Genomic DNA, 26,923 nt, shown 5'->3' on the forward strand with positions numbered 1-26,923 from the left:
AAATTTATTATTATAGCTTTTTATTGACAGAATATATGCATAGGTAATTTTTCAACATTGACCCTTGCGAACACTTCCATTCCAACTTTTCCTATCCTTTCCTCCATCCCCTCCCCGAGATGACAGGCAATCTTTTATACATGTTAACATGGTTAACTTTTTTTTTAAATAATCTTCTTGTTCTTATTGAATATTTTTTAAAAGTTTTTCTTCAATGTCTCTCATTTGACTTTTAAATACTTTTTTGAGTTTTTCTATAAATTCTCTCTGAGCAGGGAGCCATTTAATGTTACTCTTTAGGGTAGAAGAAGCTTTTTTTTACTTCAGTGTCCTCCTCTGAAGATGAACATTGTTATTCTCTATTCCCATGATAAGTTTCCATGGTTGGGTTTTTTCTTCTTTGCCAATTTGCTCTTTTTTTTTTTTTTTTTAAATGAGAAGTATTAGTGTTAAGCACCTGTATTTGTGGGATGGGGGGATAGAACCTTGAACTTCACTTTAGCTCTCCCCTCTGACCTGGAATTCCAAACCAAAACTTCCACCCTCCTACAAGTGTCAGCAGCCATCAGTGTCCTTGCCCCACTGCCTCTGCACTCACCAGATACTGTGGTTTCTTCTCACCCAGAGCCTAATCTCCGTAGCACAACTGGAACTGGTATTCCTAATCAGCAAAGGATCCTTTAGTCTTCCAAGACTCAGACAAGCTGTTCTGGAGGTGAAAGTTTCTGTGGTTCCTGCTTAGACTCCAGCCAAACCAAGCTAATCCCAGGGTTCCCAACTTGATGTTTCTGGGAGCTCGCCTGAAGATGTTTGCATTTCACACTGATTAATTCCCAGACTGGGGTCTTTCTTCCAGCCTTCCAGGATTGTCCCAGGAGGATCCCAATTCAGTTCTAATCACCAGTCTATGTTTGCCCTGAGGCACAAATTTGTCCCACTTAGGGGAGTGAGGAATCTGAAGAGCTTGAAATTTATTGACCTACTCTGCCATTTCTCCAAATCTTCTTCAGTTTTCCCTTTTATAAAAATGAGAGAGCAGATAACTCACATTCAAGGTCCTTTCAACATCTAAATTTATGATGTTATAATTATGTAGGAAATAATGTTGAATGCCAAATTACTTCCAACTTTAATAGAACCAAAAGTCAAATCAAAACAAAAACTCAACAAGTTGAAAAAAAATCTGAGCCTTTTATGTAAATGACAATTAATCCATAATTTTACCATCTCCTATTCTGCCTTACAGGCAACATAGAATAGCAGGAAGGAAGACTAGAGGATGCTTAGACCCATAGGAGCTAAATGGATGACCCAGATCAGTAGAATCTGCAAAATTCAGAGTGGAAAAAGACCTTAGTGACCTTCTGGTCAAACTCATACCTGAAAAAAACTGAAAAAATACCTTTATGATATACTACATGACTAACCAATCTTTCCTTTAAAATCTCTAATTACTAGTTGTTATTGGTTTTTTCTTTATATCAAGCTGTTATGGTTCCTGTACTTTCAACCTATTTTTGTCCCCTAAGGAAAAGCAGACAAGTCAATATAATCCTTCTTCCACATAATAATTCTTTATATACTTAAAAGACAGTTTTAAAAATTTTCCTAAATCTTCTCATCTCCAGGATAAACATCAGTTTCTCCAATCAGTTCTCATATGACATAATCTTCTTTAATATCCCTTACCATTCTGATTACCCACCTTTGGCTAGTAAGGAGGCCAATTTGTTATTGTCTTTCCTAAAATATGGCACTCAGAACTGGACAGAATACTCCAGGATAAAAGTACAGCAGGAGACTCCTTATGAAAGATATGTCAGAAATCAATGTCTCTTTAAATACCAACTTAGACTGCATTAGTTCTCTGTCTGCAATAAAACAAGGTTAACTTGTATTGAGACTGCTATCTATTAAAACTACCATATTTTTCAATCTGTTACCTATCCATGTCTCCTTCCATTTTGCTTTTGATGAATTGATTTAAAAAAAAAACTCAAGTAAAAGACTTTACATTTATCCTTATTAAATTCCAACGTATTTAAACAATTCCAAGGTGCAGAGTGGGGGTGGGGGTTGAATCCTAACTTTTAATGCAATCTGTTGACTTACTCTCCAAGTTCTACATCATCAGTCTAATTAATAAGGATAGACATTAATAATTATGCGAATCACAGATTATTTTTAAGAGAGGGAGAGATAAGTAGCAGAGGGTCATTTACATAACCATGAGATACTTCACTGGTGACTTCCGCTAAGTGAACTTCAAGCTAATTATAGATATTTTGGGGTACAGTCAAATAATTCTTAATCTATTTAATTGTAGTATCACCTAGCCCCATGTTCCTCTATGTTTTTCATAAGAATAACATGTGAGATTTTATCTGGAGATTTATTAAAATTCTAGGTAACATATTTAAGGCACGCCTTCATTCTAGCAGTTTAATAACTCTGTCAAAAATAGGAAATAAGAACTCACATGTGCAAAAAATGTTTGTAGTAACTCTATTTGTGGTGGCAAAGAATTGTGAAATAAATCAATGGTTGCCCATAAAATGGGCAAATCTGAATAAGTTATGGAATATGAAAGTAATGGAATGTTATTGTTCTATAAGAAATGATAAACAAGCTAATTTCAGAAAAGCCTGGGAAGGCTTTTGAACTGATAAAATTAATGCTGAGTGAAATGATCAGAACAAGGAAAGCACTGTACACAACAGTAGCAAAACTATGTGATGATCAGCTGTGATAGACTTAGCAATTCAGTGATCCAAGGCAATTCCAATAAATTTTGGACGGAAAATGTGATACATATCCAGAGAGAGAACTATAGAAAATGAATGAGGATTGAAGTACTGTTTTCTTTTTTTGGTTTTGTTTTGTTTTGTTTTTTTATTTTTAAATAACTTTTTATTGACAGAACCCATGCCAGGGTAATTTTTTACATTATCCCTTGCACTCACTTCTGTTCCGATTTTTCTCCTCCCTCCCTCCATCCCCTCCCTCAGATGGCAGGCAGTCCTTTACATGTTAAATAGGTTACCAGTATATCCTAGATACAATATATGCGTGCAGAACCGAACAATTCTCTTGTTACACAGGGAGAATTGAATTCAGAAGGTATAAATAACCCGTGAAGAAAAGCAAAAATGCAAGCAGTTTATATTTATTTCCCAGTGTTCTTTCTTTGGGTGTAGCTGTGAAGCACTGTTTTCATTTTTTTTTCTTCCTTTTTCTTTCTTTTTTTTAAATATTTTCTTTTATTTTATAATAACTTTATATTGACAGAATCCATGCCAGGGTAATTTTTTTTACAACATTATCCCTTGCACTCGCTTCTGTTCCGATTTTTCCCCTCCCTCCCTCCACCCCCTCCCCTAGATGGCAAGCAGTCCTATATATGTTAAATATGTTGCAGTATATCCTAGATACAATATATGTTTGCAGAACCGAACAGTTCTCTTGTTGCACAGAATTGGATTCAGAAGGTAAAAATAACCCGGGAAGAAAAACAAAAATGCAAATAGTTCACATTTGTTTCCCAGTGTTCTTTCTTTGGGTGTAGCTGCTTCTGTCCATCATTTATCAATTAAAACTGATTAGGTCTCTTTGTCAAAGAAATCCACTTCCATCAGAATACATCCTCATACAATATCGTCACCAAAGTGTATAACGATCTCCTGGTTCTGCTCATTTCACTTAGCATCAGTTCATGTAAGTCTCGCCAAGTCTCTCTGTATTCATCCTGCTGGTCATTTCTTACAGAACAATAATATTCCATAACATTCATATACCACAATTTACCCAGCCATTCTCCAATTGATGGGCATCCATTCAATTTCCAGTTTCTAGCCACTACAAACAGGGCTGCCACAAACATTTTGGCACATACAGGTCCCTTTCCCTTCTTTAGTATTTCTTTGGGATATAAGCTCAATAGAAACACTGCTGGATCAAAGGGTATGCACAATTTGATAACTTTTTGGGCATAATTCCAGATTGCTCTCCAGAATGGTTGGATTCGTTCACAACTCCACCAACAATGCATCAGTGTCCCAGTTTTCCCGCATCCCTTCCAACATTCATCATTATTTTTTCCTGTCATCTTAGCCAATCTGACAGGTGTGTAGTGGTATCTCAGAGTTGTCTTAATTTGCATTTCTCTGATCAATAATGATTTGGAACACTTTCATATGAGTGGTAATAGTTTCAATTTCATCCTCTGAAAATTGTCTGTTCATATCCTTTGACCATTTATCAATTGGAGAATGGCTCGATTTCTTATAAATTTGAGTCAGTTCTCTATATATTTTGGAAATGAGGCCTTTATCAGAACCTTTAACTGTGAAGATGTTTTCCCAGTTTGTTGCTTCCCTTCTAATCTTGTTTGCATTAGTTTTGTTTGTACAAAGGCTTTTTAATTTGATATAATCAAAATTTTCTATTTTGTGATCAATAATGGTCTCTAGTTCATCGTTGGTCACAAATTTCTTTCTCCTCCACAAGTCTGAGAGATAAACTATCCTATGTTCCTCTAATTTATTTATAATCTCGTTCTTTATGCCTAGGTCATGGACCCATTTTGATCTTATCTTGGTATATGGTGTTAAGTGTGAGTCCATGCCTAATTTCTGCCATACTAATTTCCAGTTATCCCAGCAGTTTTTAATCAAATAATGAATTCTTATCCCAAAAGTTAGGATCTTTGGGTTTGTCAAACACTAGATTGCTATAGTTGACTATTCTGTCTTGTGAACCTAACCTTTTCCACTGATCAACTAATCTATTTCTTAGCCAATACCAAATGGTTTTGGTGACTGCTGCTTTATAATATAATTTTAGATCAGGTACAGCGAGGCCATCTTCATTTGATTTTTTTTTTATTAGTTCCCTTGAGATTCTCGACTTTTTATTGTTCCATATGAATTTTGTTGTTATTTTTTCTAGATCATTTCCTTTTTCTTTCTTGTGATTTTTCCCTTTTGTTCTGATTCTTCTCTCTCAACATTACTCATATGGAAATATGTTAAAAAAAAAAAAGAATGTATGAGAAAAAATGGGAAATAAGGATAGTCTGGTATAAAATGTTTTTGATAAAGCCATATTGGTTCTTTTACTTCCTTTTCTACATGATCAAGAGAAATTTAGATTGAGTCTAATCTGAATCAAGGCTGTCCCTCACAATCTAAAGTTCTAGAACTTTGCTAGAAATCAAAGTTGAGCTCACTAGCCTAGTTTAAATTTTTAGAAATTTTTCTCTTAAGAAAATTGGGATATTTCCCTATTCTAATCTTACATGTTCCAGATATAACATCAAAGCTCTCCACAGCTCTTCAAAAATCAAAGTTCAGTAATCACACTACTAAGTTTGGCTGTAGTTTACCAAACTTTAAAAACATGAACTCATCTAAAGAATACCTTAGTATTCATTCTCTTACTAACTCTTTACTCACCATACATATCATTCCCTATTTATCTATTCTGCTTTATCTGTTTCAATCCAAAAATAATTCTTAACAGAAACAAAATAAGAAATGAATAGCTCTGTCTTGTCTCTGTTGTCAATTTATCTTTCCCATCTATTTCCCAAATAGGCCCTATCATTTTAATTATTTTTCATCAACACAGCTACATGTCCAACCAATTTAAAAGGCATACCCCTTATTGTTGTTCTGAACTTTTCTTACAATCTTCAATTTCTCTGAGGTTAAGTATTTTCAACTTTATTCTTGTAGGACCATGATACATTTTTGTAGCCATTCTCTGTTACTTTTGCTTGTTTCTTCCTTCTTTGGTACATGCCTTCTAAAAATATAAGTTTGGTGACTTCTTTATGAATATACCTCTCTCCTTATACAACCCCTCCATCCTCTTTTCTTCTTCGTCAAGATTATTTCTAGGTATTTTCTGGATTTCAATCTTAAAAGATTCCCATTTTGGGGGGGAAGATGTCCTTTGTGGAATTTTAGGCCATAGGATCCTTATCTGTTATATCTCTGAAATTTATGAGTGGAATATTGCAAATTATTGCTTATTACTGACTCTCTTTTCCCTATCATAATTTTTTCCATTTTTAAAAATTTAACTTTATTTCTTTTTATTACATTAAATTTTGAAATGTGTCTCTCTCTCCCTCTCCACTCTGCACAAAAGAAGACTACTATTTGATACCATTGTCTGTATGTTTGTGTATATATGTGTATATACATATATTTGTTTTGCATGTTTTATCATAAGCATGTATATATTAAACCATATCATGCATACTTACATATGTAAACAAACAGCTGTATACTTACATGCTTATGTGTATATAAATATATATACATACACACATAGATATAAAACCATATTATACATACTTGTATATACAACAATCCTTTCTCTGCAGGTAAATAGCATCATCTATCATGAGTTCTTTGCAGTTGATTTGATTTTTACAATTTTACAATTTTACAAAATTCAGAATAACTTAATCATTCAGTTATTCTTCAAACAATACTGCTGTAGTACATACAACATTATCTTGGTTCTGCTCATTTCACTCAAGTCTTTCCATTTTTTTCTAAAACCAATCAACTATCATTTTTTACAATATAGCAGCATTCCATCACCATCATATACCACAACTTGTTTAGATTTCCCAACTGATGGTCATCCCCTCAATTTCCAGTTCTTTGCCATCACAAAGAGAGTTGTATCAGTTGCTATAAATATTTTTGAACATATATGTTCTTTTCTTTTTTCCCTGACCAGTGGTATTACTGGGTCAAAGGGTATATGCAATTTCATAACTCAGTGAACCTAATAATTCCAGAGTACTCTCCAAAACAGATCCACAGTTTTACCCACAGGGTCGAGCTCACTAGTCTACTTTTAATTTTACTTTCATTTTTTTGTGCCCCAATTCTTCTACAATCCAACACTTGTCACTTCCCCCTTTTGTGGATTACATTTTAATTTCCAAATATTTCCCTTCTTTCCCACCAAATACTAGAAAAGACCAATATTACACAAATACACACACACACACTTTGTAGTGTGGTCCTTTGTAGTTTATTTGAATATTTATCATACTCAGAATAACTTAATGGTTCATAGTTATTCTTCAAACAAGATTGCTGTGATTGTATATAACATTCTCTTGGTTCTGCCCATTTTATTCTTCATTAATTCATGCAAGTCTTTTCATGTTTTTCTGATATCAACCAGCTCATCATTTCTTACCTCTATCATAACCTCTAAGGTGAAATGGTAATTCTGACCTAGATTGAGAGCATTTCCATGCCAGCAACCAACTTTCTTCCAGTGGCAAGATAAAGAATAGAATATTCCTGCTTTAGTTTGTTCATCTTTAAAATAATGAAATGATTAAGCAAATCAAGAGATGAGTAGAATATCTAGTCATTTGACGGAACTCCAAAAGATGTTTGTTTATCTGTCCTATCTCTATTATAACATGTGCCAAGCTTGTTATCTGTTTCCCAAATTCTTCATTTTTTTTTCTTTTTCTGTTCAGGCTGAATATTCTCCAAAGGCATTATTTTTGTTTCTATTTTACCCAACTGCCATCTACCATGCTTCTCCTTTCTGATTCCTGAATTTCCTAAGACAAATATGTTAATGCTACCCTCATTCCAAATCCAGTGCACTTTAGGATATTCAGTTCAATAAAAGACATTAAATTCCTATGTGAAAATCAATGTGCTAGTTACTAGGCAAGATAGAAAATTCATATGAGATATTTCCCATCCTCATGGAGCTTATAGTATTTGCAAGAGAAAAGAAACATATATAGATAAAGTTTACAGCAATAGTCGATGAGTGCATTAGAGGTATAAAATAAAGTAATCTGTGAGGTTTGGGTAAAAGGCTAACAAAAAGGATGGAATACTTTAAGGATGAGTAGGAATTCAAACAAGAAAAGGTCAATTATACCCACGGAGAACCGTGAACAAAGCATCTGTTCAGGAGACTGAGAGCAATCTAGCAATCCTTTGTTTGAAAGATAAGAGTGTGTAAAAAGAGATAAGGCTGGCAAGGGATGGTTCTGAATGTTTGACAAGAGCTTGACTTTATCTGGCAATATCAAGACATTAATTATATTAATAAATCTGCAACCTTAACACATGGACAAAGCAAAAAATAGTCCTTACTCAAAAAGTTTATCTACTACAAGGTAGGGAAGAGGGGAGAGAGAATTAGAATGACCAGGGGGAAGGAAGAAGCCCCGATTTTGGTGGTGATTTTGATGGGGTTCCACTGATGAGTCAACTGACACCTGAGTGGGAGAATATGGACTAATAGAAAATATTTTAAAGGAAAATCTGAGGGGGGGGAGTAGTTAGGGGCAGGATATAGAACAGCGGTGGACTACACAATCAAGAATTAAATGGAGGAATGACCTTACACTCTAGCAATGTCTTCTCTGACACTTGCAATTATTAGCTTTGTTCTAGGAGTAAGGCACAAAGAAAAAGGAAATCCACCTAAAGATTTTTACACAGCAGTGACAATAAAGTTCCTAGAGAGGAAGGCCTAGAATATATACCTTGAAAAGTTTCAATAAATAAGAAATACAGAGAAGAGAGGCCAGATAATTATAAGAGTCATGAATCAAAGGATGAGGGTCTAGAGAAGACAAAAAGATGAATAATGAAGAGAGTGAGAGAAATCCTTTGAAAGGAGGCACAAAAAATGAAATTAAGAAAACTAATGAAACTGACTAATTGAAGGGGAGGAAAGGAAAGGAAAATCTTCTTGACTAACTGAAAGTGAAAGTGAAAAAGTGTTATAAGAATTAAATAGCCAGATAAAAGTTAAGGAAAAAAAAAAAAAGCACTATTATACAAAACCCCAAAGGGAAAGAGGCAATGAGTGGGAGAGAGGACTGGAGATAAGGAAAAGAGAGCCAGTATGAATAGAGCCACCTTAAAAAAAGATTAAGCTAAAGTAACTGAATATATATAGTACTGTGTTTATAGTAAAAGAAGGGGAAATCTATAACTTGAAAAAATCCAATATTAGAAACAAATGGAAGAAACTATAAACCTAACTCTCATAACTTTTCTTGTGAATGGATTAAACAATCCAATAAGATGAAAAAGATCGACAGACTGGCTAACAAAATCCTGCAATCTGTTGTTTACAAGAAATACACACAAAATAAAATTGAAGGAAGGGGAAATTTTTACTATGCAGCAAGTGAATCCAAAAAATCAGGCATTAGAATCATTATTTGTGAAAAAGCAAAAAACAAATATTTTTTAAAAATTAAAATACTCAAGGACACTATATTATGCTGAAAGGAAGCATAGACAACAAACTAAAACCAGCAACAAACATAAATGCTTTAAATGCATTAGCATCTAAATTCATAAAAGGATCTATAAGAAGTCAGGCAAAATAATACAATAGTGACAGGGGACTTCAATATCCCATCTTTCAGTTTTGGATAAGATAAACAAAAGAGAAATATGGAAGTAAACAAATTGCTGAAGAAATAAAATTAAAGACTTACGGAGTTTTCTAAAACTCTAAAACAGCAAAAGAATATACATATGTCTTAATGCAACCTTTACAAATTTTCCCAAGTACTAGGGCATAGAGATACTGCAAACAAATAGAAAAAGGAATAAATAATATCCATCCTATATAAGACATAACAATAAATAGAAACTAGTTCAGGCATCATAAAATTGGATTAACAACATTTGTACTATCTTGATAGTGATGTTGTGAAGAAAGTTGTTTGTAAACCTGAAAATGCTAATATTATTCAAGAATGGAGTTAAGTCTACATCCTCTCTAAAAAAATCTGTCAAGACACTATATTTACTCTGGGTTCTTGAAAATTGTCAGTGAAGCTGAAGCTTTAGTAGGCATAACTAACCTGGAAAGATTTTAAGTGTGGGTTCAGCAGTGGAATTTATCTTTATACTTTATATAAGTACATAGTATATAAATACAATTTATATACAAGTATATAAGTACAACTAAGTGTCACAATATTCATCATTAGAAGGTTGGCCATTTGTTAATATTTTTGTTTAAAGTAATTTTCAAATAAATCATCAAGTAGGTAATAAGTATCATGTTAAGATAATAAATAAGTTCGACACTTAATACATTCTTATTGTTTTGTGATTGATTTGAAAATTGCTCTGATCAAAAATGTATTATTGTAGTAGGTGTTAGGAATGCAAAGACAAAAGTGACGTGGTCCTTGACCTCAATTAGAAGAAACAGTTATTCTAATCTGTATATCTTCTGTGATTGGATAAATAGATGTACTTGCTATTTGCTATATGTGATTATCTATGGACTTTAAAATCATGTCTAAGCTGCTATCTCACCTGGAACTTCCTTCTATTCCTGAGGCCTCTTCACTCTGGAACTAACTATCCTGAATCCTTCTCACCCTGGAATATACGTTCTGGGATGTCCAATTTACAGAAGGACTCAGGCTAGCTAATTTTCATTCCCTTCCCAGCTCTTTTGCTGACTCTGTGGACTTTAAAAACATCACTATGCAGAGTATCTTCTTTTTTTTAAATAAGAAACACATTTATTTTTTTATTTTTATTTTTTTATAATAACGTTTTATTGACAGAACCCATGCCAGGGTAATTTTTTTTTACAACATTATCCCTTGCACTGGCTTCTGTTCCGATTTTTCCCTTCCCTCCCTCCATCCCCTCCCCTAGATGGCAAGCAGTCCTATATATGTTAAATATGTTATGCAGAGTATCTTTATCCTTCCTCTCACTACCTAATTTTCAGCTCCCCTTTTGTTTTGTCTTCCCCCATTAGAATGTAAGCTCCTGGAAGGCAAATATTATCTCTCTCTCTCCTTTTTTTTTATCCTATTTGAATCCCTGGCACTTAGAATCGTGCTTGACATATAGTTAAGCACCTTACTTTGTCTTAACTATGTCTTTTATGATTCATATATATAAAGATTTAAATCTGAAACTAGTTACATTCAAATTTCAATGTCTATTTCAAGCTTTACAATTATTTATTTTTCCCTTTTTTTTACACTACAGTCAGATGATTCTACATTTAGACCAAATATTCTGCATCTTCAAGTATGACCTAAGTGTTAACGTGTCAACTTAAAAATTTGAAAACTAAAAAAACAAAAAACAAACCAAAAAAAAAAAACAAAAAAAACTTGAAAACTGGGGCAGGGGATGGGGGAAAGGGAAGGGGAAAATCATTTAGTCATTTCTCTTTCTGTCCTTTCAATCTTGAGTTTAAAAGGTTGCCAAAATTAAATGTCTAAAGAAAACTACATAATGCTCTCTTATTCTATTTCCCTCTTTCTCACTATACATGTAAAAACACACACAGAGAATACATACTTGTAATTCCATAAAGTTCCTCTCCTAATACAAATCAGCAACTTTTCTGCAATAGTCCGCAGAAGAACTTATTGCCTCAAAAGATTACCTTGGTTAACTTTGAAGATGTAACTTATTTAGGCTAACACACCGCATTAGTTTCACACAGCACATGAAATAATTAACATTTGAAGTTAAATGTTCCTCCAGGAAAACAGCAACATTGTTCAATGATCATCATGATTGACACATCTCGGCAATAAAATGATCCAAGACAATTCTCAAAGACTCATATTGGAAAATATTATTCACACACATTTGAAATTAAATTTTCCTCCAGAACATTGCATAAAATAACAGCAATATTGTTCAATGATCAATCATAATTGACACATTGCAGCAATAAAATGATCCAAAACAATTTCCAAAGATTCATAATGGAAAATGCTATTCACATCCAAAGAAAAATCTATGGAGGCAGGATGCATAACGAAATATACTATTTTCACTGTTTTGGGTTTTTGTTTTTATTTTTGTTTTTTTTTCCTTTTTATTCTGTTTCTTCTTTCATAATATGACTAATATAGAAGTAAGTATGTTTATAAAATTGCCCATGTAAATCACTTTGCTTACCACCTTGGGGAAGAAAGGTTCATGAAAGAAAAGGAAGGAGAAAAAAATTGAAATTCAAAATCTTATTTAAAAATGAATGTTGATGAATACTTATATTGTATTTAATTTATACTTTAACATATTTAACATGTATTCATCAACCTGCCATCGGGGAGAGAGGATGGGGGAAGGAGGGGAAAAATTGGAACAAAAGGTTTGGCAATTGTCAATGCTGTAAAATTCCCCATGCATATAACTTGTAAATAAAAAGCTATAATAAATAAATAAATAAATAAAAATGAATGTTGGAAACTATCTTTACATGTAATTGGAAAAAAAAATACTGTTTACCCCACCCCCCAAAATAGAAATCAAGTGTTTCTGATCACTAAGGTAGCTTTCTATCCACTATACCACAGCTTCCTCTCTTGATATATGAGTACAGACATCTACACACATTCATATGCTTTCAGTTTTGATTTTTTAGAAATTTTTAGAAATTTAGAAATACTTAATATAGCACAGTTAGAACCAAAGTTAAGCATTCATGAGGAATAATTTATCAGATAACTGCAGTGCAAGAATTAAGATGGGCAAATTCCAAAAAACTACATTTCATTGTCAACCACATACTGAGAAATAATTTTACTTTACTAGTCCTTAAAAAAAATACCACCCAACTTTAAATAGATTTGTGACCTAATCAATTTGGATATTCCCTTCAATGATTCAAATTGCAATCTACCACACCTATCCATCCTATTCAACTCTTGCCCATGTCCTACTATGTTTGTCACAACTTCAGCAAATTTAAATACTGAAAGCCTTCTTTAATTTCTCCTCACACAAACAGAAGAACACTGAGGCTATCTATCACCCCATAACTTTGCTATAACTAACACACCTTCTCTCAGTGAAAGTAGCAAAAGATAATTTTTAAAAAGTGAAGTGTATGATTAACATAAATAATTGGCACTAAAATTATATGTGGAGCAAGTGTTTAGTTAACTATGAAACTAAAATATATATATGTATAAAATATATATATATATATATATATATATATTATTGTGACTATGTTCAAGTTTTAGAGTCCTAGGGAGATATAAAAATAAAAGTAAGGCACAATACCTAATCTCCCTAGCTAGAAGTGATTCTTTCCTTTTTGAATCTCCCAATTCACTCTATTTGACCTGTAATGCACTTAAAACATATACTAATGCATATTCCAGTTTATTTTTACACATATTTTACACATACTCTCCTAGTACTAGACTATAGCACCTTCAGGCAAGGGAATGTATCAGTTCACTTTTTATATACTTAGGTACACTGTCTTATATACAATAGACATTTTGCTTGTTAACTTATTCTCAAGAAGTTTATAAGCCAGAAGAAGAGCTTTAAAAAAAAAAAAAAAAGGATATATAATGTGCAAAAATGTTTGTGGTAGCCCTTTTTGTATTGGCAAGAAACTGGAAACTCAGTGGATGCCCGTCTGTTGAAGAATGGCTAAATAAGTTATGGTATATGAAGATTATGGAATATTATTGTTGTATAAGAAATGATCAGGAAGATATTTTAGAGAGGCCTAGAGAGACTTACATGAACTGATGCTAAGTGAAATGAGCAAAACCAGGAGATCATTGTACACAACAATAACAATATTATATGATTGATGATCAATTCTGATGAATGTGACCCTTTCCAACAATGAAATGATTCAGGCCAGTTCCAATGATCTTGTGATGAAGAGAGCCATCTACACCCAGAGAGAGGACTGTGGGAACTGAATGTGGATCACAACATAGCATTCTCACTCTTTTTGTTGTCATTCACTTGTATTTGGTTTTCTTATTCATTTACTTTCTTTTTTTGATATGATTTTTCTTGTGTAGCAAGAGAATTGTATAAATATATTTATACATATTGGATTTAGCATATATTTTAACATATTCAATAAAAAAGGCAGATAAAGATAAGCATAGTATAAAGGATAATATAATAAGAGGCTACTAAATGATGCAGCTAAATCACAGGGGCTGGAATCAGGAAAAGCCAAGTTTAAATCTGGACTCACTTTCTAGTTAGATAAGTCACTCAACCTATTTGCCTTATTCTCCTCAAATGTAAAAAAGGATAATAATAGTAGCTACCTTACAGGGTTGATGTGAGGCTCAAATAAGATATTTGTCAAATGCTTAGCACATTGCCTGCCACATACTAGGCTCCATATAAATGCTTATTGTCGTCTCTTTATGAGAAGAAAAAAAAAGACAATTTAAGGAAGGAAAAATTACTTATCAAGTTATCAAGGAAGATCCTGTGGAAAATGACAGTATTGGGTCTTGAAAGATATAGAAGAATAAAAAAATCATGACCTTGAGATGAGAAAACACAGTACACTCAGGTAAGAATTAACTGAAGTAGACTAAATAACAACAAATATGCCATAAGCCACTTTGTCAGAAGGAAGAAATAGATAATTGGTGGAGATTGCAGACAAGCCCCATGATAGGCTATAAAGTTAGCATAATGAAACCCAACCTTTTTTCTAACTCTTCAACTGACTGATTTCATAGTCTAAGGGGTCAAGTCATAGAACTTGAACTTGACTGCTTTAACCTTTAGTTAAAGGCCCCTGTGAAAGTTTCAACAGTGCTAGTTTTTAAGCAGTTAAGTAACACTATAAGAAATTACCATTATTTTCAAATGAGGAAACTCGGGCTGAAGGAGGATTAAATGACTTGCACAAATTCATACAGCTAGTAAATAGCAAAGTAGAAACTCAAATCCAGGATTTTTATATTCAAAAGTCCAATGTTCTATCCATTGTTACCAAGTTATGATGTGGTAAATGTTTAAAAACTGGTTCTGTAGGGATAATATAAGCAGGACACACTTTTAAGTTTAACCTGTATTATTCACATTTTCTCCATCACTTTCTCAAGTTTAGACAATCAACAAAGCAATCAAGTCTTGATTTGAATAAAGTCTTTGTTTTTTGAGGAGTAAATTTTCACAGAAAAAATTTAGTTGATTGGAACATGTTCAAACTGGCTCCAAGTATACTCATGTATTTATTACCTTATAAGCCAGAATCAGCTCAAATATCATGTCCCCAACAAATGTTATTCCATATAAATTATCTAAATCTAAATATTAAGCTGATATCAGAAAACTGAATCAGTTGTTGGAATGATCCTAAACCACCATCTCTAATTCATTGTTCTTCAGTACATGAAGGATTAAATGGTCTAGGAAAGAAAAACTCTATGTAAATACCATTATATTTGCTAATAAATATATTCTAATAAATGTATGAATGGGAGAGGAAAGCCTCAGATCAAAAAGCCTGCTTAATAAGGTAGGTGGAGGAAACTTCAAAACTTCAAAAACAATAATAGACACATAAGTCCCGAATGATATTTTTTGAATTAAAAAGAAAGACATTAATTTAAATACAATGCAAGCAATATGGCTTTAATATGTAACAGAAAGAGCAGTCATTAGAAAATCACTTTGTAAATTTGAAAACAATACAAGATTGACAAAATTATTATTTTCCTCTCTTTTGGACTGATTTACAACTTAAGACAGTTTAGGTTATGAAATCTCACGTAAAATATACTTCATAGTTAAAAGAAATAAAAAGGAAAGTTACAATTAAAATTCTAAAAAAATTATCATGTACTTATTATAAGCTAAATTCTGTACTAGACACAAATTAAAGATAAATTAAATCACAGTCCTTACCCTTAAGGAATATGCAAGTCTAAAAAGCAGAATGAGAAAGGTTTATGATTTATGAGTAGATTGATTTATAACAATTTGCATTTACTTTATAAAATGTTCCCCTCACAACAATACTTTTGAGGTAGGCAGTGCTACCACATTTTACATATGAGGGAACTAAGATTCAGAGAATTAAAGGGCTGGCTGGTAGTCACCTAACTAGTCATCTTACTTACTAAAAGCCCATGTCTTCTTTCTTAAAGAATTACTACCCTGATTTATATCTTTCTACTGGACCCAGATGGCTCCAGAGGAGAAAGTAAGGCTGGTAACTTTGCATGGTCCTCCTTCACTTAAATCCAATTCCCTTACATGTCATGGCATCACCACCCTGATGTCATGGTCCTCTTGAGAATGAAGGACAATCCACAATCTCTGTGAGGAAGAGTAGAAGCTGCCCCACTGGGGATTCAACTAGAAATGGCCAATAGAACAAATACAGAACCTTCTTTTCTCTTTTCTTTCCCTTTCTTCTTTCACTTCCTTCCCTCTTTCTACATAGGATATCATACCTCTTTCTGCAGGTACTCTGCCCAAAGGAATATAAATTTTGATCACTGAAAGATCCCAAGATATCTTAGGATTTATAGGTCATGCCTTAAACCCAAATCACTCCAGCACTCATAAATAGACTAACAATAGATTCCAGGCCAAGTGGTCATACTTTGGGTCCCATTGGCTCAGGGTGAATATAAAGAGTAATTGTTCCTATTTTGGACAGAAAACCTGAGGGCCTTTCCCTTCCAGATTGATTTTTTTTTTTTTTTAGATTAGGTTAAAAAAAAAAAGTAATTCTTTTTCATTTATTACCTAAAAGTTTAATCACTAAATGAACATTGCCTCAGTCAAGCTAAGACCTGATAAAGACTTCAGATTAAAAAGTCCAATGTCTCCCTCTACAACGCCATCTCCAATTGTCCAAATCCATATCTTGCTACTGGACTCAAAAGACTTTAGAGAGTAAGGCTGGTGATTTTACACAGTCATCCCTCACTCAAATTCAATTCACTTGCATTATCTCCTTGATGTCATGATCCTCTTTCTGAATGACAAACTACTTTGCTTATAAATTTATTCCATATAGAACAGTTTAAACAATCAATAGAGAAATTCAATGCTCCCAAGTAAAATTTATTTACTAAAAATCTATCTTTAGATCACATATAGTCCAACTAGCAAGTTATTATTACTAACACAAACATTTCACGTTAAAAATATTAATTCCATAAGATATCATACACATGTTTTAACTCTAATTAGACAAATTTATTATTAAATTCATATATTTTAAGCAGTTTGAAAATAGTGTCAAAACAAAACCTATTTATTTTTGAAGATGGATGGTGATGATGAAACAAATGAGTAATACAGCAGGAAATACAATATTAGTTACATCTAAGAAGTAGGTGAAACTTGGACAATCTTTCAAATTCTTAGCATGTCATACCACTGTCAAACAAGTGTGTGTAAAAGCTATTGATCTCCACTGTGCGTATATGTAAATTTATCAATAAATGTGATGCCATTATTTCTGAAAACAAAATTTTGGCTGGAAGGCATGAGAAAAAGGAAGTGTGATATAGTGGAAAATCTAGATTTTGTGAAAAACAAAAGTCATCAATAAAAATATATTTTTTATCTCCAAAGTTGAAGTATCAGATAACTTACTTCTCCATGTAGGATTATAGAAATTTACTCAAAATTTGATTTCATTCAGTCATATTACTCTAGTTACTACTACAGCAATTTAAATAATTTTTTCTGGTAGCTGTGGCTAACAAATTGAGGGTAAAAATGTGGAGAATGCTTAAGGATAAAGAATTGAATAAATTTTAAAATGGTTAAAAGAGATAATTAGTATTTCCAAAAGTAAAGGAACCAAAAACCTAGTTTAATTCAAGTTACGAATAGGTCTAAAGCAGCAAGACTGCAATATGCAAGTATATGTTCAGTTAAGAATAAATAAAAAGATTAAATTTGATATACACACACATGTGCAGTACATATAAATACATGTATATTTCTCAATTAATCAGCAAGCATTTATTCACATCAATCCTCTATGCTTTCCAAGTTTCTTTCAGTCTCTAACAATAAGGCAGTCCTTGTTGCTAAAGCCCACCCTCTACATGAATTCAATCTCATTGTTTTCTTCAGCAGATTAACCCCCAGAGACCACTTTTCTCAAATCTTTATCAACTAGTTCCTCCCTTATTACCTTCAGATAGGCCCAAATCCTTAAAAAAAAAAAAAAAAAAAAAAAAAAAAAAACCATCAGACCTACCAATTCTTCAAACTATCATTCTATCTCTCCTCTTCTGAGCCAAACTAATTTGCTTGAATAAAATTTGCAGATGAAACAGAAGCAGTTGATTGAACAATTGATAGCACAAGCAGAATAATGATACCCCAATAACAACTCAGTAAAGACAAATAATTTTTAAAGATTTAAAAATTCTGATCAAGCAAGGACTAGCCATGTAGCCAGAGGACTAACGATAGTGCTCACCTCCTGAGAGATGATGGGCTCATGGTGCAAACTGAAAAGAAAAAATTAGATGGTAATTTGTTTTGTTGACTACATATAAATTATAAAAGTTTTGTTTTTTTCTTTATCTTTTTCTAATGGGTGAGGAAAGGTGGGAAGAAGAGAAAATTGATTTTTTTAACTAAAAAAAATTTAATTAAAAAAAGAAGTTGCCTCTTTTTTTTTTTTCTGTCCTCCAATTCCTCTCTTCCCTCTCTCATTCAGTCTTCAAACCTTTTCAATCTGGCTTCCTACCTCATTACTGAACTGAAACTGCTCTCTCTCTCCATGGTCTCCAGTAATCTCTTTGTTGATAAATTTGATCATCTTTTCTGGAACTCATATTTCTTGACCTAAATGTTATATTTAAAACACTATTAATTATTTCTACCTGCTGGATTTCTTCTCCCTGGGCTTTCATGGACTACTCCTTCATGTTATTATCCTACCAAACTGCTCTTAATAAATCTCCTTTGCTGGTTTATTCAGGTTGTATCCCTAACTGTAGATGTTTACTCAAGACTCTATTATCCTGTCTTCTCTTTGAACACATTCTCAATTTCTATGAATTTAATTATAGTTTCTATTCTGATGATTCACAGATCTATATATCTAGTCCCAATCTTTCCCCAGAGACAAATAACTCCTGCATGGCCCATTACCCATTGTATAATTCAAAGAGAGAATCTGAAAGCACCTTAAATTCAACATTTCCAAAACTTAACTATTTATCTTTCCCCTCCAAACACATATGCTCCCTCTCCCACATACTTTGTCAAGTGTCCTAGGATTACAACCTTGATATTAATCTTGACTCCTCATTCTCCTTCACTGAAATATATACCATCAATTTCTAAATCTTGTAGTTTCTACTTCTACATGATTTCCTGCATTTGAATCCTTCTCTCTACTCACAGACACCACTTTAGTTCAAGTCCTTATTGCCTCTCATCTTAATTACTGAAAGAGCCTACTGATCACTCTACTTGCCTTTAAGATTCTCTTAGTCCCTCCTTCACATTGCTGACAGAATGATTTTTCTTAAAGCCATATACATGTCATTCTCCTACTCAATAAACTTCTGAGGCTTCTTATTAACTCTAGGATAAAATGTCAATTCCTATGTTTAGCTTTTAAAATCCTTCACAACCTAAGCCCAACCTATCTTTCTAGACTCACTGAACATTTTGCCTTCTCTTTCTTTCTGTTTAGTCCATCTCCAGTTCTGGGGCTTTGCATTGACTATTCTTCATACCAGAAATGGACTCCTTCCAAAACTGAACCTTACAGAATCTTTCTCAACCTTCAAGATGCAAATCAAGCATTAGTTTCTTTTAATTTTTTTTCTGAAATTTGTACACAATAAAATGGGAATTTCTACATACATAGAACAGAAAGAGAATTTCTAAAATTATAGGTCTATATATTTACATATCGATTTTTTCAAGCATCACTTTCTTTTTGTAACAACAATTATTTATTGATTTATATTTGTATATAAGTTCATCTATTATTAATTTTTTTAATTAAAGCTTTTAATTTACAAAACATAACACTGATCCTTGCAAAACCTTCTGTTTCAAATTTTCCCCTCTTTCCCCTCATCACCTCCCCTAACTGGCAGGAAGTCCAATACATGTTAAATATGTTAAAATATATGTTAAATCCAATATATGTATGCAGAGTTATACAGTTATCTTGTTGCACCAGAAAATCAGATGAAGAAGGCAAAAAAAAATTGAAAAAGAAAACAAAATATAAACAACAACAGAAAGAGTAAAAATGCTATGTTGTTGTCCACACTCAGTTCCCACAATCCTCTCTCTGGGTGTAGATAGCTCTCTTCATCACTGAACAATTGGAACTGGTTTGAATCATCTCATTGTTGAAGAGAGCCACATCCATCAGAATTGATCATCATATAGTCTTGTTGTTTCTGTGTATAATGATCTCCTGGTTCTGCTTATTTCACTTAGCATCAGTTCATGTAAGCCTCTCCAGGCCTCTCTGAAATCATCCTGCTGATTGTTTCTTACAGAACAGTAATTTTCCATAACATTAATATTCCATAATTTATTCAGCCATTCTCCAATTGATGGGGAGTTTCCAGTTTCTTGCCACTACAAAAAGGGCTGCCACAAACATTTTTGCACACATGGGTCCCATTCCCTCTTCAAGTACCACTTTCTAAAGGAAAGGATCTTTTCTGATCTTCTCAACTGCTAGTGACATTTCTCTCAAGCTACCTTACATTTAATTACTTTATATTATTTGGTACATATAAATATATACTTTCTCTTTCCTGTGTTAAAATATAAGGCTTAGAGTAGGTATTGATTTTTTGTTGCATGTGTATCTTAACACCGTGGTTAGTACATAACAAGCACTTAATAAATATTGGATCACTGATTCTTCCAGTCCAATCTTCATTATAAAAACTACCAGCTTAAAAGAAAAAAGAAAAAAAAATATTTTCAAAAGAATGCTTAAATAGCACCTCACCTATTCTCTCTTAAGAGGAATAAAAACATAAACTCCTATATTGGTGTTTATTTTTGTTATCTACGTACCGCTTAACCTAGGCTTGAGGAACTTTAAAAAAAAAAAAATATATATATATATATATCTCAAGATAACTATCTCAAAATAATTGATTTCTTCATAAGTTTATGTATTTTGTTTTATGCATTTAAAAACATTATTCTGAGAAAGGTTCCAGAGTTTTCATCCAACTGCTAAAGGACTTTATGATACAAAAAAAGATAAAAAATTCCTGTCCTAGGTGGTAGCCTAATAAATTTTGCATTATTATAACACTTTTTAAGTTTTGAGTAGCAAGAGTCTATAAACAAGACAATTTAGAAGCATAATATAAACAAATTCAGTGGAACTCTTTTATAACTGAGATTTGGAATCATGGTTAAAATCAAATCAAAAGTATACAAATGAAATACTAAGCTCTAATTTAGTGTTAATTTTGCATAATTCAACTTGTGATATAGTTAAATCCATAATATTTACACTATAATGTTACTCTAAACATATTAAGATATATATTTTAAAAGCCTCTATAGATTGTCATATTAACAATGTGATTAAGTAGTCAATATTATGAAACCCTATGAAATGTTAAAATACCTAATATTCCTAACTTAAGACCACCCCCAGCTCATTTTTTTTTACCCATTGAAGTACAATTCTGCCAAAGTTAGCTTTTACCACCCTATCATTATGTCATTATGTATGCACAGAATCCCAAAGCCACCATTCAAAGAAAGCCCTCAATCACTAGCCAACATTATGCTGCCAAACATAATGGGCATCCTCTTTGACCAAAAAGAGCTTGTGAATTTTGAATTTAACTTTCTGAATTATTTACAACAAGAAAACTATTAGCACAGCACTTCAAGCTTAGGAAAGAGCTTTCTATATATTATCTCATGTGAGCCCTCAAATAAACCTTCTTTTAAAAAATAAATATTCATTTGATATGAGAAATAAAATTTTCTTTTTTTAAAAAACAAGTTTTCAGATTTATAATATACTTTTTGGATCTAAACCTTCTTGGGCAATTTCATAGAGGTAGAGAACTTCAGGTGAAGATACTTCTTTAAAAGCAGGTTTTTTCGGCTAGATAGTTGCCTGGTTTAAATGATCTGCTTGGAATTAAAGTCAGTACTAAAAACCAAAGAAGAACCTTGAATTCAGGGATTTCTGACTCCCAGGTGAGCTTTCTATCTATTATACCACAATTACTATAACATAAATGCAAATAATTATTAAATGAGATAGATTCATGAAATTCCAACATATCAAGTTTTGTCTAGTTTTGCCCAATTTTGAGGAAATTATGAATTAAATTTTATCAGAGTATCTTTTTGCCACATAAGTGAATATTTCAGAATGAGATAGATTTAGATTAAAAATGTTCAAGTCTGTGTAAAATTGTGTTTATAGCACTTTAGTACTCAAATGAAAATATACAGAAAAGATTTTACCAATCTTCAAGTGCTATATGTCAGATATTAGCATTGATTTGGTAAGTTAAGCTCTAAATTCATAAGCATTTTTGGTAAAAAAAAAAAAACAATGTTTACTATGTTTAGTGTCATGATGATGTCTCAGTTATTGCTATGCTTTCTCTGAATGATGATTCGGGGATCATAGATGTATATAACAACACAATAACAGGTTCTTAACTGAATTTTAATAGGAGAGAAAAAAAGGTAATTTGAGGGGTTAAGACAATCTTAGCATTTTATTTCATAGGATTTCACAAACACTTCAATATTTCACAGCAATTTCAGTATGACAGTCTATAGACTTTAAAAATGTAACCATATACTATTGGCATTTATCTGTGAAGCAGGTGCCAAATGTAATATTAGCCCTATTTCACAAATGAGGAAATTGAGGTTCAGAGAAATTAAGTAATTTGCCCATATTTGTGGAGCTAATAAGAGGAAAGCATTTGAAACCAGGCTTCTCAAAGCCCAACTTGTAATCCACTAAGTTCTCTAAGTCTAAAACATTTTCACATATGGTCGCTGATAAAAGAAAACACTTTAAAACAATTTGCCACACTTATGAATGCTTGTATTTTATCTTTTTAAGAGCACTTTTGGTTATTATTCTATACAGAGTGTGGTTTCTATTTTTGTAATTTTGCCTTAATAACCCGTAAATTTGTACCTTTTTTTCCCATTAAGACTACAAGCTACTCAAGAACAGAGTAATTTTAGCATAGGTATTTATTTCCTTTCCTTTATACTATTAGTATATTGTGTATAAAAGGAACTGAATAATTTATGTTGACAAACTCAGTTTTACAAATAGCAGGTAAAATAAGAAAAATATAATTATTTCCTCTTGCTATTATGGTTGATTTGCATAGGGACTTTAAATTTTGCAGCAGAAGAGCTATATATGATCCTGAGTCCTACTACAGATATCCTCCATTTTGTAGATAAGAGCTCAATTAACACCCATTTATTAAGCCCTAAGTATATGCCCAAGATTTACTACATAGAGGTGAAATTTGAACCCAGTTCTTTCTGATTCCAAGATTAGCAGCATACCATGCTGCCTCATAATTATTTTCCAATTAATTTTTCACAGCTATCCTATCCAACTGAATAAAATGTGTTAACACTGGATAAATGGAATTACTTTATCAGCTTTTTTCTCTGCGTTGCCACCTTAATATTAGTCACTTCTAATATCTAATTCCTAAAAGTATATGTCTATCCAAAAATTTACTGTATTTTCACTTTCAAGATTGCAGTGCAAAATATTGATTTCCTCATTAAAAGTCATTTTCAATATGCTCCTTTATCATATCCTACTCTACTCGATCCCATTTTTCTTAGAAAAATTGCGTATGGAAGAAAAATAGAAAAGGAGAAAAAGTGATCAAATGACATAATACTTAAAACAGTAGATTACATTTCTTCTAACTAGATATATTCAAATATTTTAATTCCCTGTTACAAAAGGTGTATCTGCAAACATAAAAAGCAAATCTTAAGACAGCAGTGAGTTTTTATAATTAATGAATTCTCTTCCTCTAAGATTGCAGCTTGCACGTATCTTTTCAGGGCTTCAGCAAAGAAATGATTATGTAAAAACCGTTAGGCCACTATGCGTAAGATTTCTGTAAAAACTTTAAACCTTGTTTTATTTTGCCTTGGAAATTTTGTGGCCTCACACTACCCTCCACGACCTTTTCCTCTCATAATGCTTCAGATGAATAAGATGTTAAGTAAAATACTTAGTCGAAAAAAATAGCCTCACTCTTATTCACAGTATTTTAATTCTAACTCGCAAATAGTCTGGTCAGATAATGCAAAACCTTTCTTTTACCTTCGGTCCCATCTAAAATCTTTTGAGAAACAATCATTTCCACGATCCCCTGCTTTCCAAAACCTGAATTAACAAGAAAGACACTGTCCTTTGCCTCCAGAAACCATCAGGCCGCCCAGTAACTGAGCTTCCAAATACAAAGCTCTTTTTTCTTCTTCAAAGATAATGACAACCAAAGAGCCAAAGCTCCCTCCACAGAAAGCAGCCAACAGTAACCTGCTCACCTTTCATGCTGCCTTTACCAATACACTCATTTCCCCCCTTTTCTAGCTATTTCTTCTGGAGGTCGAGATAATTCACTTCAAACATACGCCTTCCTCATGTTAAGGACACTAGCTTTGCTCCTTCCTCCTTCTCAAAGAGAAAAAAATCTCAAGTTTTATTCCGGGGCGATAAACAGCACCTCTTCTCCACCCACCAGCCCCAAATCTTTTCCCTCCCCAACACACCCACACCTACTTCGAGATCAGAACTCTCTTCTCCAGAGCTAAAATACTTTCCTAAAACCCCACACCCTATTTAAGAGGAAGATCTTGCTTCTGCTCCCAGTAACCCCAAATCCAATCCTTAACCTTATTCCAGCATTGATTCCCCGCCCTGCCCGGCAATGTCCCCTCAAGCTGGGGTAGCGGTGGCAAGGACAACCACTCGTCAACTGTAATACCCTCCCCATCAATAATAACGCAGGACCTCTGCACCCCTCATTTCTCCAAGGAAAAAGGGAATCCTCCTATCCCGAGATCTAACACAGTAATCACAGATCCCCTCAAATCTTTGGACTCCGCCTCTCCCCGCGTCAGAACTTCTCCCCGAGTAGAAAAGAGGACCCCTCCCCCTCTTACTCCTTCTCCTATGGGGAGGATTCCACGCGCCCCCTCCTCTCGGTCCCCCTTCCCCACCCTCTGAGAGAATTCTTTTACACTCTTTTCAGGATTCCACGCCCCCCTTCCCGCCGATCTTTTCCTCCAGCCCCCTAAGGGTTCCACGCCCCCTCTCCTTTGCCCCTTCTTCCCCCGATCGCCCCCACAGACACGCGCAAGGGGCCAAGCCGGGCGCGCCCTCCGCCCGAGGCTGCAGGAGCCCGCACTCACCCACAGCTCGGTGCCCCAGCTCATGGTGCAGGGGACGGGGAGGGGAGATCCGCGTCCAGTCCCAGTTCTGAGTCCCCCGTCCAAGGCCGCCGCCGCCCCCCTCCCCTCTTCTCCCGCTCTCCCTCAGCTATAGCTCCGAGTCTCTGGGGCGGGTGACTCCAAACGCCTGAAGCTCCGTTCGTCGTAGTCCACCCGGGCTACCTAACCTAGCCCAACCCAGCCCAGCCCAGCCCGCAGCCTCCTCTGGCGACACCGGCTGCAGGACTCTCTGCCTCTCCACCCCCTCGCTCTGCCTCCTCCCCACTCGCCGCTCCACAGCAAAATGGCCAGAGGAGCCAACGGCAGCCGCGGCAGCCGCCAGACACCGCGGGGAGGGAGGGGCAGCACTGACAGCTCGCGCGCTCGCTAGCTCACGTGCGCGCGCGCGCGTAGCTCAGCAGGCTGAAGGGGGAAGGGGAGAAGGAGGGAGGAACAGGAGGTAGACTGCGAACTCGGGTTCTGATACTCACCACCCCGGGGTCAAGGCGCCACCATCTGGTAGCGTAAATGAGGGAGGAAAGTAGAGCAACAGTTTGCATGCGTTGCTCAGAGGACCGGAAGGACGCTAGGAGAGCTGAAGGATCTGAGTAAGAGGACTCCCAAATAAATAAAAACAAAATCACTCCTATTAATAATAATGGTCTACTCTGCTCTGCAAAACAGCCACTGTTCCTTTGATGGCATTCTGCAATTATAATTAATAATACTCTGTAAGCAGTAACACTATTGTACTTAATACTACATTGGATTTAATAATCCTTTTTCCTTGAAGGCCTTAAATAACAATTTACCATCCTGATAATTTCCACATAGCAAGCAACTTTTGGCTGGGAAAGCAAGGGAATGTAGTACAGTGGGATTGGCATTATTACAATATTATCTACATTGTATTGATATGGGGGAGCAGGGAAGCAGGTCGGGATTTAGTACAAAAACTAAACAGCTTCTCAGTAATTACATGGGCTGTTAGCATGCACAAAGCTGTGACTCCCTAATCTACGGATTTTAATCTCAAGATTTAAGGTGATTTTCTAACATTTTCTGTCATGTTTTACATTAAATTTATTTTATTAAATACCTTTTTTCTATAGCTATTGCTTTACTCTAAATATGTATTCTCTGTAACACATTCCCTACTTCCTAGAATAAATTCTATTGTTGGATTTTTCTTAGACCATTCCCAGAATGGAATGGAAAAGTTGTTTGTACTTCTTTCTGGAAGACTATAACATTCCGAAGGTGCTGCCTTATATGTAAGTGAATTGGATTTAAGTGAGGAAAGGCTGTGCAAAGTCTGCAGCCTTCCCTTCTTCAGAGTCCTCTGGGTCTCAAAATATAGATCAGGACAACTAGAGATGATCCTTGATGCAATGGGAGTACTTGGTTGTTTTAAGCTAAGGTTTTTAACAAGTCTTAGTTTGACTGCGGCAAGGTCCATTCAGTGATTAAGATGGGATGGAAAAGTATATTCCTTGCTGAAGCACCAGTTTTTTTCTCTTTTAGCACGTTTTCTGCTTTTTCCCAACATCTCCTTTCCCAGGCCAGTGTCACTGCTGTGCATCTTTTATTGAATCACTGCATACTCCAAAGCAGGCCCCACTATGGAAAATATTTCACTAGATGCTTTGCCCTTGTTTATCACCCCCTAACAG

General features: G+C 34.2%; 1 protein-coding gene across 7 annotated transcripts in view; it reads right to left on the minus strand.

The window, feature by feature from the left end:
- FNBP1 (formin binding protein 1) overlaps positions 1 to 25,559 on the minus strand; it is a 183,923-nt gene extending 158,364 nt beyond the window's left edge. For 4 of the 7 annotated variants that reach the window (XM_051980188.1, XM_051980184.1, XM_051980182.1 and 1 more), the window contains exon 1: positions 25,233 to 25,555. In XM_051980188.1, the coding sequence (XP_051836148.1) occupies positions 25,233 to 25,256 (24 nt within the window). In that variant the 5' untranslated portion in view covers positions 25,257 to 25,555. Of the gene's footprint in view, positions 1 to 25,232 lie in introns of all 7 variants that reach the window. The other 3 variants (XM_051980187.1, XM_051980185.1, XM_051980186.1) reach the window with 2 other exon arrangements.
- Positions 25,560 to 26,923: the final 1,364 nt, after the last annotated feature.

This window comes from Antechinus flavipes, chromosome 2 (assembly GCF_016432865.1).
Source record: "Antechinus flavipes isolate AdamAnt ecotype Samford, QLD, Australia chromosome 2, AdamAnt_v2, whole genome shotgun sequence".
Taxonomy (NCBI): domain Eukaryota; kingdom Metazoa; phylum Chordata; class Mammalia; order Dasyuromorphia; family Dasyuridae; genus Antechinus; species Antechinus flavipes.